The following is a 12,540-nucleotide window of genomic DNA, read 5'->3' as shown; positions in this document are numbered from 1 at the left end:
ACAGTTCTGTGCACATCCACTTACATATTGTGTACATAAGCCGTAATATTCAACCCTTAGACACATGCTCTCTCTCTCTCTCTCTCTCTCTCTCTCTCTATATATATATATATATATATATATATATATATATATATATATATATATATATATATGACTCATGAAAAGTGTTAGGATTGTATATTTGGATTGATTTTGTACTTTCACTTATTTATAAAGTTTAATTCAATATAACCGTATATCTATTGGTATAAATTAACAGCATTTTCTTTAACTCATTTTTACTTTTTACAATTATGATTCATTGCACACACACAATATATATGTGTTTGTGCGTGTTTGTAATACAAAGAGAGAGGAGGAATTAATGTCTAGCCTTCCATTCATTTTCTAAAACAAAAATAGGTCTTCTTTTAAGCAGTTGTACCCTAATGATGTCGGGAGGGATTGGGGAGAGAGAGAGAGAGAGAGAGAGAGAGAGAGAGAGCAGTGGGAGCGTCTGGTGGGAACGCGTAAAAAGCAAGCCAGGGATGGAGGGCCCCTCCTGCAAAACACTCGGGGGATTAGCGAAGGTGTAATATTACAACTTATTGGATTTGGTGGCGACACTTGGCACTGAAAGAAGTGACATGGGTGGCCAAAAACTGCGTTATATCTTTGCGCATGTAATACGTTCATAGATGCTCAAGTAATGGAGCGCAGGCACAACGAAGGGAAGAAAAAACCGACAATTAGAGGAAACTGCTTGTCAGCTGATGGGACTCGTGCAATTCATTAGTTTTCTATCCTATCGCAAAGCTTCCTTCATAAATGTAACTTCAAAGAATTAAATTGATGACGAGGATGATATCGGTATTGACAGTTATAAATTACATTTATCAGCTTGTCTCCTTACGTTTATCATTCGTACGTGCATATTTAGATGCATATAATTTTGATGAAGACGTTTATTAAAGTAATAATTTCTCTTGGACATTCGGATAATGGGCACAAATCACGACGCTACATTATCAGCCAAATGCTTGTGCGTGATGGTCGTTGGGTTGGAGGAGGCACAATAAAGCGTGCATCGTGAGCAGAAATGTTGAACGGAACCAAGCACAATAAGAATGCTATGCAAGGAGCTTCAGTAGATTAGTGGACGAAGTTCTCATGAATACAGTGATGTAGAACACTTTTAAAAGCCATCAGTGAAGAAATGTACATAAACTTTTTTCCGTGTACTTATCTAAGTGAATGAGCGGTCCCTGACGAATGAGTATAAAAAGGCATGTTTATACTTTCACACAACTTCAATACTTAGATTGATCGAGACTTTACATTTGCGATTACTAAAGCACATTTTTAGAGGTTTACCCGGCAATGGCTTCAGATGGAGAGGTGCTGTATGTTCTCAGTATTTATTTAATTTTTTATGTTGTCTGAAACCTGATATAAGGAGGACATCAGAGAGAGAGAGAGAGAGAGAGAGAGAGAGAGAGAGAGAGAGAGTCGAGCGCTGTCTTTCTTATTCCTGGCTAATTTTAGATGCTGGATTATTTTTTTATCCATATAACCGTTCTGAGTATTTTTTTTTTTTAAGAGTTCAGTAACCGATTCTTATGTTTATATGCAGTTCATGTGTCTCGCTAATAAATCTCTCTCTCTCTCTCTCTCTCTCTCTCTCTCTCTCTCTCTCTCTCTCTCTCTCTCTCTCTCTGTGTGTGTGTGTGTGTGTGTGTGTGTGTATGTGTATGTTTAAGATTGTGTGTGTGTGTTTCAGATACAAAGACACAGTCCTCTGATTCTATTATTTCACCAAAATGACATACGTTGCGGTTAGCTGAATGATTTAATTGTGTTAGCAGTTTTGTATATTGATGTACATGGTCAGTTAAATGAATTCCTTATAACCAGTGTGCTACAGAAACTGTTAATTAATGAGTTGCATGTTTTAAATATGGCAAATGTGATCTAAGACAACAATGTCAAATGATACACGTTCAGTCCTATTCAGATCGACCCTTGCTGCCGCCGACTTAGTTTGCCAAACGGGTCGTAGACCTGCTGTAAAAATGGAGGTTATATGCTGGGTCTTCGCGCTTTTTTTTTTTTTTTTTTTATTGTAAGTGACCGGAGCAGAGAGGTGTTTTTGGTGGTGGTATCATTGAGACCATACCCATCTTGGCTGGTGTTCCACAAGATAGTAATGGAACCTTTGTTGTTTGTCTTTACTGATGACGAGATTGTTGACATAGAATATAAGATTATATAGTATGTAGATCTGCAATTTTTATTCTTATTGTTTTGGAGCTGCTTGTTTTCCACCAATGCAAAATTACATAGTTGTGCATTAAAAAAATTTCGAACTTGAAACTTATTAATGTGGATTATTCTGCAATGGGATTATAAATTGTCAATACGTTTACTTTGGCAGGTAATAGTTCGTGTTACATAGAATCATGTCCTTTCTGCAACGAATTCTGATCAGCCATGACGAACACTACATTTGTACTGCCAGATATGAACCATTCGCTAACAACGCAAAATCAAGTCCATCTTCATTCTTGTTGTTTATAATTGTCTTTTAATGCACTTTATTCGTAGGGCTGACAAAGCAGTTACATTAGGAATTCGCTTGAATTTGCTATTTGGTTTTACGTAATCCGACATTTCGTCAGTTTCCTTGCGCTTTTTTCTTTCTTTGAATATATGAGCTTAATGTTTGCATATTTTTTAAATTGTACAATAAAAGTGTCACTTTTGTCACAAATGAGAGCTGTTGTGCTGAAAAAATTATAAAAGAATTGGATCTTTTTATGGAGTCCTTTTTGCCAACATACCGTAGCCTATATCTGCAGCAGAGGAAAGAGCCTTTTGCGTTTCAAATATATCTAGCGCAGATGATGTATTTATTATCACTTGGAATTATCTTAAGCTTCAGGCTTTGGTATGTAGCTGTGAACAGACTACCCTTGGTTTTACGATGGAGATGACTGTGAAAATGTGCCTCTCCTTTCTCGGTGTTCTCTTACATGGAAGTTAAGGTCAGTTCTGCTTACTGCAAACCAATTGAATGTCAGAAGACGTCCGAATGGTAAAGGAGAAATCAGGGAAATCATGCAAATGTTTGGTCAGATTCGCCTACACGAATAGGTCATTGATCCACTGCAGTAACTAGAGATTTGTCAGCAAAGAACTAGAGTGTATCCGGGAACTGTTACCTAACAACAGGCATCAGCCCCATCCCAACAATACTTGTTTCCATTTTTGTAAATTAAGAAAGAAGACACTAAAACAGGAAGAAAATAAGTAGCTAAATCTGTAGGAAAGCATAAATGATACACACAAATAACGCTGCATAAAAAAATACAAGCACAGACAAGTACGTAGTAGTGTTAGCAGTAGAATTAAAAGTTAATCATCAGAGCTTCCTGGTACAGAGCCGTCACAAAGCATCACTTCTTGAAAGTGCCTCAAATTCCCAGTTGCCAACATTAGCTCCTCCGTCGTTCCCATTCGAGAACACCAGTCTGGAGTGGTAATCGTAAGTAGTCGCTCAAAAACCAAATCTTTTTCCCTTTATATGCCAAAAAATGGAGTGTCCACCGGGTAGAACGTATGGACAAGAGGACAATGATGGCTTTGGAAGTTGGGAAAGGAAGGTAAGAAAAATAGGTAGGGAATAGTATGACGCATGCAATCGGTGGTATAAAGGCGGATGCCTTAGAATGCCGAAAAAACCTACCGTATAATTGACAATAAGACACCGTAGACAACTTGTCTGGTACAGTCAGCACTGCAGGGCAGAAGTTAAGGTTACAATTAATCAATGCAGGACGTCAAGAAGAAAACCAGGAGCTTCGCATTGGTGTTAAGAACTTTGACAAGTTATACAGAACATGAAAGCTGAAACAGCCTTGCCTAGGACAAGGGGCGGAGCAGGAGGTGAAATACGCGGAAAAAAGTATTCCAGAAAAACATTTTGAAATGGACCAAAGAATCAGCAAAATGATACATGGAAGAAAGGAGGAAGTCAAAACAAAAGGACAAATCCTGTAGGCTCAGGCTGTGTAGCCTAGCTAGCCTATATCCCAAAGTCAGAAAGAAAATCCATTATATTAAGAATATTGAGAATGAAGACTCTTGATAGGAGAGAGTCGGCAAAAATAATGACCAGACTGGGTAGGATCCAACAGAAAATAAATCCATTTTGAAACGGTGGTAATTACAGAAGAGCACAATAAATGGAATCTGCTAAAAATGCATGAAGGTTAAGAGATGCAGGTGGCCTAGCAAGAAGAAAAACAGCTATCAGTTTGACCTAAAAAAAAACGAGGAACCTGATAGAAAAAAGTGGAAAATCATTTTTAGACAAAAATAAAGGAAGGAGAAACAGGATGGTACTTAGAAATTGAAGATTGAAGAGAATAAGAGTAGCAGGAAGAGGCAGGCAACAGGGAAAAATAGAGCAATGAAAAAATACAGGGAAAATAAAAATTGAAAGTAGGCCTCCTGCAGGATAGACTAGTTGCAAACGTGTTGCTCTGATATGCACGATATGTGGGTGGGAGAGGGGTTGCTTAGGCTAATGTTAGGATAGAATGTATCTCTGTTGAAATATATCTTTAATCTTCCTTTAAGATGGGCTGAAGTAATAGAAATGGTGTATGCAATTTTTAGGCACTTTTACTGATAAAACTTAAATATACGAGGACTGTCCAAAGCTAAAGCATTTGAAAAGAGTGTAGCCTAACGTAGAAAAATAATGTATGCTTACCAGCAACCCATCAAAGATTGAGAAAATGAAATTCAATGAAGAAACCGTAATAGATTCTAGCTGAATGTAAACAGAAAAAGATGAAAAGAGAGGTCTTATGATATGCTGCAAAATTAAACAAACAAATCTAAGTGACATGGAAAACAAAACTGTCAGGTCAAAGGAAAAATCCAGAATCTAGATGTCAAAATAATCTTAGTAATTTCTCATTAGAACATAAGAAGGAAGAAAATAATCTTGGTAATTTCTCATTAGAAAGTAAGAAGGAAGAAAGTATAAGGAACTTAATTTCGTATTGTGGTCCAAACAGAATTGGAGATGAAGCATCCATACTACCAGGAGACTTCAGTGGGAATACCTGCATACTATGCTATTAAAATTAAACAGTAATGGTAAATTTTGATTAGATCTAATAAGTAATCACACAGTTTCATTAAGTTATGATAAAAACTGCATGGGAAAGTATACTGTACATGGGCTCACCGCATATTAGTTAACAGGAAAATATACAGCAGTTACACTGACATATTAAAAGCAAAGTAAGTAATTTATTGGAAAATATCAGTGAATTGAGAAACAGAAAATTAATACGAATGAAAACTTTGTATGTACGTTAAAGGAGGAAAAGTAATAGACTAACAGTATGCAGACACAAAATACAGGCACACTGGAACCAGTTATAGTATACAGAAAATATAAAAGAAAGTTTGACAGTACAAGAACAGAGAAACTAAAAAAAAAAAAGTTTGAAAAGGATTTAAAAGAAACATCAACAAAAGTGCCATAATATCAATCCAAGATGGGGAAATCATATACTGATTACTAGTTACCTACCTGATGATAAAACTGAATGAAGAGAAGAAAAATGCCAGTGGCCTTGGTAATTTAACCCTCATAGTCCGGGCTAAAATACATATTAAGGAGACTCCTAGACCAGGCTAAATTTAAGGATGGCAAATAAAAAAAAAAAAAAATGAAAAGAGGAGTATATGCTTATGCACATGGTATAAGAAAAAAAAATAATAAAAAGTTCTGTACCTTCCATGGGGAGTTGAAAGTAAATATTTCCAACCCAGAGCGGGGCCTCTTTACCAAGAGAGTTGTAAAAAATATGCTAATTTTTCTAGGTTTTAAATGTGTTTTCTAGTAATTTTGTTTATTTTTTGTAAAATTATAATTACAGCTCTCACAATATTGTAACAGATAAGAACTAAAATCAGTAACAAATTCTGAGTATATTTATTGTAAAATATTTACGAGACATCCTTGGATGGGAATTTTGGACAACATTCCCCTACATCTCAAGGCAAACTGAACTCTCTCTGTCCTGTATGACTAGCTACTATAGTTGCCGTAAGAGTTGCCATGAGTCATTTATGGCCCTTGGAAGTGATCAGAAGAATTTTCCCGCAAAATTCGTTCAAACACTATGGCGTGAAACGTTGATTGTTAGAGGATGACACCCAGAATTTGCCCTAAAGCTATAAATAGTCATCATTTGATGACACCCACTTACAAAGAGTCAAAACGTGATATTTATAGAACTACGAGTGAAAGTAAAATTTGTGAAAAGACCATGGCAAAAGATAAAAGTCTTGGAGAAATCAAAAGATAAATGGTATCAAAACAAATCTGGAAACCCACAACTCGTTGCATTAACTGATGTCTTATAAATGCTTCATGAGCATAAAAGGGCAGTTACTTGAAGATCAAATCAGAAAAATCAATTAGGAAAATAAAATTCAGGAGGATTCACGAAGTAACAATGAGGTTAAAAAACCATTGATAGTAACATCAATTGATTTTAGCAAAGCCTTTGACTCTCCAGTAAAAGAGAAGAGAAAGTAGAGGCCTTAAAGAAATACAAGAAACATCTGAAGCCAATAACTTCTGTAGCCAATGTAGATAAAGGAAAAGAAACAAAGGTAAACATTGGAAAGATAAAAAGAGAAATTGATATATCAAGTGACATAAGGCAGGAATCCACAGGATCTGCTGCTGCCCTGAAACTAACAAATAATAATGGAGGAACTACAGAAGAAAGGAACAGAATTTAAAAATTAACACCTCAGCATGAAAAGTTTCTTTTTTTTTTTCTTTTTGCATATGAAGACCAGCTACCATCACATTCCATTTAGGAGGGAAGCTTGAAAATAATCAGAAGCAACCAGAAACTCCACAAAACTTAAACAAAAGCAAAAGTAACATTATTTTTGAAAGAGCATCCCCTGGAAATAGAAGAATAAAAGTGAAAAAACTAATAAAATACTGTATTTGGGTATAGTATTCTGATTTGAAATTTAAAAAAAAAATGCTTTAAAACCCAAAAAGAAACATTTTTCACCCCTAATGGATAGGCATCATAAAACCCAAAAAGAAACATTTTTAACCCTTAATGGATAGGCATCATCATACGATGATCTATAGCAGGTTTTGAGTGATGAATGAGCTAACTCATATGAGTATTAATGTTAGGTTCCATACGATTTTGACAAATCTAATGGGAAAGATGTTCATAGCACTTCACTTGTCCATAAATGACTTATGGCAACTGTAGTAGCTCAGCACAGAACAGAGGGTGATCATTATGCCTTGAGACTTGGTGTTGGAATGTATTGCCCCTCTCAATCCCATGACGTCCTTTTATTTATTTGCTCATAAATATACCCAGGGACCGCTGTCGGTTTTAGTTCTTATCTTGTATGATAGTATGTCAGCTCTAATTGTAATTTTGCAAAGAAGAGTGCGAAGAAATATTAGAAAAAACATGTATACCTCTCAAAAAGTTACTGCGTCTTCCCATCTCAGTAAATCTCGTAAATATTTTAAAACAAATATACTCAGAATTTGTTACTGATTTTAGTTCTTATCTGTAATGATACTGTGTCAGCTATAATTATAATGTTACAAAATAAAATAAAATATATTATTAGAAAAAACATATAACTTGGTAAAATTAGCATATTTTTATGAGTGTCTTGTAAAAGAGGCCCCACACGGGGTTGTAAATAGTCACTTTCAACTTCCTGTGGAAGGTAGGGAAAAATTTTTATAATATTTTTTCTTACAAATGTGCATTTGCATATCTTCCTCTTTCCACTGATGTGTTTTTTCTTAAATTGGCCACCCTTAAAGTTTGCCCAGTCTGGGTTCAAGCTCAGACTTACTAACACCACCTATTAACTCAGCATAATCTTAAAATTAAGCGATTGATTGGGAAAACATTAGAAGAGTTTATCCTTACCATTGATAGTGTTTGTTGGAGAAAATATAAACTTTTGCAACAATAGGAAAATACCAAAAATTAGAGAATGACGTGGATAAATATCCTAGTAGTCCCAAATATGCTGTAAACTGTACAGTACAGTAAGAGGGGGAAGTTGGAGTATCTTTCAGGAAAATAAGATGACTAGAAAGACCACAGTACTGTATATGAATAGCATTTAGGAAGGAAGAAATGAACTCCTAAGCAAAATACTAGAAAGAGTAAAAGAAAGAAAAATATAAATTGGATAAAAAAAAGACTGTTTTATATAAGTAACTTACCAAGTAATTACTTAGCTATAGTTTCCCCTTGCATGGCAGCTTAAAATTCCAAAAATTCTTGGGGAGCGCTTCGAAGTTTAGTGCAGGTGACAGGTCCCACCCACTGTCGGGAATACCAGGAATGACTTAGCTGACAACCTCATTCTGTTTCTGCTGGTGCTCAAGTAAACACAGTGTGTCGATGGCAGTTTTGTTCTTAAATTTGCCGGTTGGAAACCAGATTTCAGTGAAGTATTATCACTGATTTCGGGTAGCCTTCAAGCCTACAGCTTTCAGGATCAGTATTTTATTGTTTTGTTATTAAGACCTCAGTCAAGTTTTTCATATTTTGCTACATCGCAATGTTTGTTAGGATTTGAGATATGTCTGTATGATGATACTCTGTGTACTTCAACTATTGTCGGCAAAGGGTAATTTTCCTTTTCTGAATAGCGTAATAACTTAAATATTGTGTTTGCTACCAGGCCGACTTTTTTGGTAGTGATACACATCTGAAAGTCTCAATGTTTGATAGGATTTGAGATATGTCTTTATGATGTACTCAGTGCACTTTGAACGATGTCTTTAAAGGTTGACTTTTCTTTTTCTGAGTTGCATAAAAAATTTAAATATTGCATTCGCTACCTCGTTTACCAATTAGCATAATATAATGTAAATATTGTGTTCTCTATCGAACCAATGTTTACGGTAATGAATACATATCTGCAATCTTGAATTATGTTGGTTAGGAGTATGTTTGTATGATGGTACTCTGTGAACTTCATAACAGTTGTCCATAAAGAATTAATTGAACATCTTATTATTACACTTTCCTCTGCGGAGAACTGAAAAGTGTAAGGGAAGGAATGCAGTAGGAGAGGATTGTGCTTAATGTTTTGGTTATGATGAGCTTTAGGAAAAGATGTTCCAAATTGTGAAGAGTTCCACATATTTTATCTCAAACTACAAGCGCCCAGTATTGCTACTAGCTCGGCTGGTGCCAGCTGCAGAGCGCTCGATACCCACTATCAGGAGCTCGGCGCTCGCTCTCGGGCCCTCGGGGCCAGTTACTGAGATCCTGGCGCTAACTCTCTCCTACTGTTAACCCTCCTGCCTTTTTTTTTTTTATCCACTTGCTCCTGCCCCTGGCTCCCTCACTTCCTTCCTGTGCCATTGCCAGTCTTGTTCCTGGGTTAACAGAAGTTTAACCTTATAATAGTGAACTGTTGTGCAGTGGAGGAGGTGGATACTTGTCCCCTGATTCTCCTAGACGAAGGTCCCTGTCAGACTTCCCAGCACCAGGTAGGAAGCATACTGGAAGCCCAAGAGAGGTTACAGGGGGGGTTTACAAGTGGGTAGTCGCCCCCTGAGTCAAGTCTGTTGTCCAGTCCCAGGTATCGACAGACAGCCACTGGTAAGACGTCTTGATGGATGTGTAGTGGAGGAGGCGGCTGCTCGTCCACATACAAACTCCGAAAGATATCTCAGACCTGTCCCACAAGACAGTGTCTTCCAGTGCAGGAAGTTAGGCTGAGACATCCACGACATAAGACTTCTTTCGAGTCCTCGCTCTGCTTACTTTTCTCTTCCTTTCTGACCATGGACTTCTGCCTGTCCCACAAGACCAATAAGGACAAGGAATCATAACTGGACTCTGTTGTTTTTTCCCAAAGACCCTGTTTTCAGTCGGACCTACGGTGGTATTTGTCTGAATTTAGACTTTCAGAAGAAGTTGCTCATCATGAGACTAGTCTTAGACTGCGTCTCACTCCTTGTTCTAGTAGAGGTGCCCCGCCCGGGGAACTGGGAAATTTCTGGGATGTGTCCCCGGGGGAACAAACCTTCACATGTATGCCAGAGAGCTGAGAGTCATTCACTTAAGGCTTCAGTTCTTCTCGACCCTCGCTCACTCCTAGACTGCAGTATTCCTGAAGACAAGATCACAGTCTTTACTTTTTTTACATTAGCTCTTGCTACCAAGCGATGAGGGTTTTTTCTGCGGACAATAAATCAAGTTTTTTTTTTTTTTTCTTTTCCTAGTCCAACTTAGATTTCTGGCAGATGAACTGAGCTATTAGAAACTCACTCTTACTCTTGAGTGGACCTTGCATCCCCTGAACTGTTGGGTTATGTGCTTCTATGGGGCAGGCCGATCTTGACTGTCTGCCACCTTAAAGGAATCTTCTAGTATGGGCAACAGACACCATACTGCAAGATCATTTCAACCTGGACCTCTAAGCTCTTCCATTGTTAGACATGGTCAAGGAAGGGCTGAACTTTCTCAGCCCCGTTCTTAACCATAATTTATGGTTCCCAAATTGCTGTAGTTGATTGGTGGACTCTCCAAGAATCCTTCCACTATTTGTTTCTTATTGAACAACCTCACTTTAAGAGACACCACCAAGGGTGGTACACTCTTATGCAGACAGGCTTTGGGCTGTCCGGGTGCTTGTCAGGAAAGAGGGGCCTTTTCCAGAGGTGCTGCAAGAGACATTTGAAAGATGCAGACATCATCTTCTAGCTCAGTCTACCAATCTAAGTGAACAATGTTCCAAATCAGGTGTATCAGACTTTAAGTTTCTTCTTCTGAGACAATTTTGATTGATGGGTTCATTGCCCTTTTTATTGGAGAGGATATAGAATCTCTAATGTTCCTCCATTTACAGGTATCAAGATATGTCTAACTCAGTAATGCTGTTTCTGTTGGAGTTTTCAGGTATTACTTGAGCAGGATTGGAAGCACAGGTGGCGATTCATAACCTATAGTGTTCTGACAAGGACCCTTTTTTCACTCTCTAAGAATGCATTGTTCTTCCTCATGTATGGACTTGGTCTTTGAGGCCATTCTTAGCTTCAGGGTAGCATTGGACCTACTTTTAAGTGAAAGCTAAAGACATCAGAACAACTTACTACCTCATTAGCCTTCATACATATACGCCCTTTACGTCCATCCTACAATAGACCTACTGGAAGTGTAATCGACTTTCGCCTTTCACCTCTTCAGAAAAGTTTAAAGTGTTAAAAATTTTTGCAGTACCATGCGATGATTAGTAACTGGCTTGGAATCGTGGAAGGAAGCATAGGATTTTCTCCTATCCCTTCACCTTGTAGTAAGGTGCCGAGTTTTGTGAGAGCCCGAGGGGTACAATGTACCTGGAGCACCCACCACTCTCAGTGGATGGGTCATGGTCTTTATTTCAGTGCTGGTGACAGTGTTATCTGGCTGTTTTTTATTGTGGTACTGCGCCCAGGGCAAGGGCACTTTTTGAAATTTTTGCTGGCCTTTGGTTAACTCCTTCACTGCAAAACTTCCAATTATGCTTTGCTAGACATCGGACTTCTTCGCTGCAAAGCTCCCACTTCACCAGAGGCAGTTTTCTACTGCAGGCTGTCTTAACTAATAAGGAACAACAAGCATGGTTTTCAGTGCTAACAACTTTTTCTGTTTCGAATTCCTTACATGTCTTAATGTTTTGGAGTAGAATATGTCCATGTATCCCACCCCCTGTCAGTGTAGGAATCAGGTATGTAATTACTTGGTAAGTTACTTATATAAAAATGACATTTTATGATAAAATAAAGTATTATATATACTTACCAAGTAATTACATTATCGGAGCCCTCCCTCCCCCCGTCCGATGGACACACTGTGTGGCATAAACAGAATGAGGTTGTCAGCTAAGTCGTTCCTGGTATTCCTGTTAGTGGATGGGACCAGGCACCTGTACTAAGCTTTGAAGCATTACCCGTGAATTTTTTAATTATAAGCTGCCATGCAAGAGGAAACTATAGCTATGTAATTACTTGGTAAGTGTATATAAAACTTTATAATAAAAATGTCATATTAATACTTACATGAAATTAAACTATATCAAGACAAAGAACAAGTAGAAAAAGAAATAAAAGATGTAATTAAGAGCTAGTATAACAAAAAATTGAGCCAAGAAGTGCCAAGCAGATCCTCCTAAGAAATATACAAAAATGGAAATAAACAAAAACAAAAAATGTATCCTGGAGCACTGAACTCTGTAGAGCTGGGATAAAAGTCTGCCCTTGCATGATAGGAAGAGGTTTAATACACAAGATAACTATGGTTTTTGTAAGTGTAAGTATCATAAAATTAGGGGAAAAATTAAAGATTCACAACCTTATATAGAAAACAAGATGAAAAAATAGCCGACTTCCTTTTTTAACAAGAGCGCTATCATAAAAAGAAGAGAATGTGGCATATAAGGGAAAATCATTTGAAAGAAGTG

General features: G+C 37.3%; 1 protein-coding gene across 3 annotated transcripts in view; it reads left to right on the top strand.

Moving 5' to 3' along the window:
• The first annotated feature begins 3,376 nt into the window (after positions 1-3,376).
• The window catches only part of LOC136831487 (CXXC motif containing zinc binding protein), a 74,531-nt gene continuing 65,367 nt past the window's right edge, over positions 3,377-12,540 (top strand). Inside the window, exon 1 of one of the 3 annotated variants that reach the window (XM_067091993.1) lies at positions 3,377-3,526. Coding sequence is in view for 1 of the 3 variants with exons in the window: in XM_067091992.1 (XP_066948093.1) it covers positions 3,576-3,644 (69 nt within the window). In the remaining 2 variants the exon portion in view is untranslated. Of the gene's footprint in view, positions 3,645-12,540 lie in introns of all 3 variants that reach the window. The other 2 variants (XM_067091994.1, XM_067091992.1) reach the window with 2 other exon arrangements.

Source organism: Macrobrachium rosenbergii, chromosome 48 (assembly GCF_040412425.1).
Source record: "Macrobrachium rosenbergii isolate ZJJX-2024 chromosome 48, ASM4041242v1, whole genome shotgun sequence".
Taxonomy (NCBI): domain Eukaryota; kingdom Metazoa; phylum Arthropoda; class Malacostraca; order Decapoda; family Palaemonidae; genus Macrobrachium; species Macrobrachium rosenbergii.
This window is presented reverse-complemented; position numbering and strand designations above follow the sequence as displayed.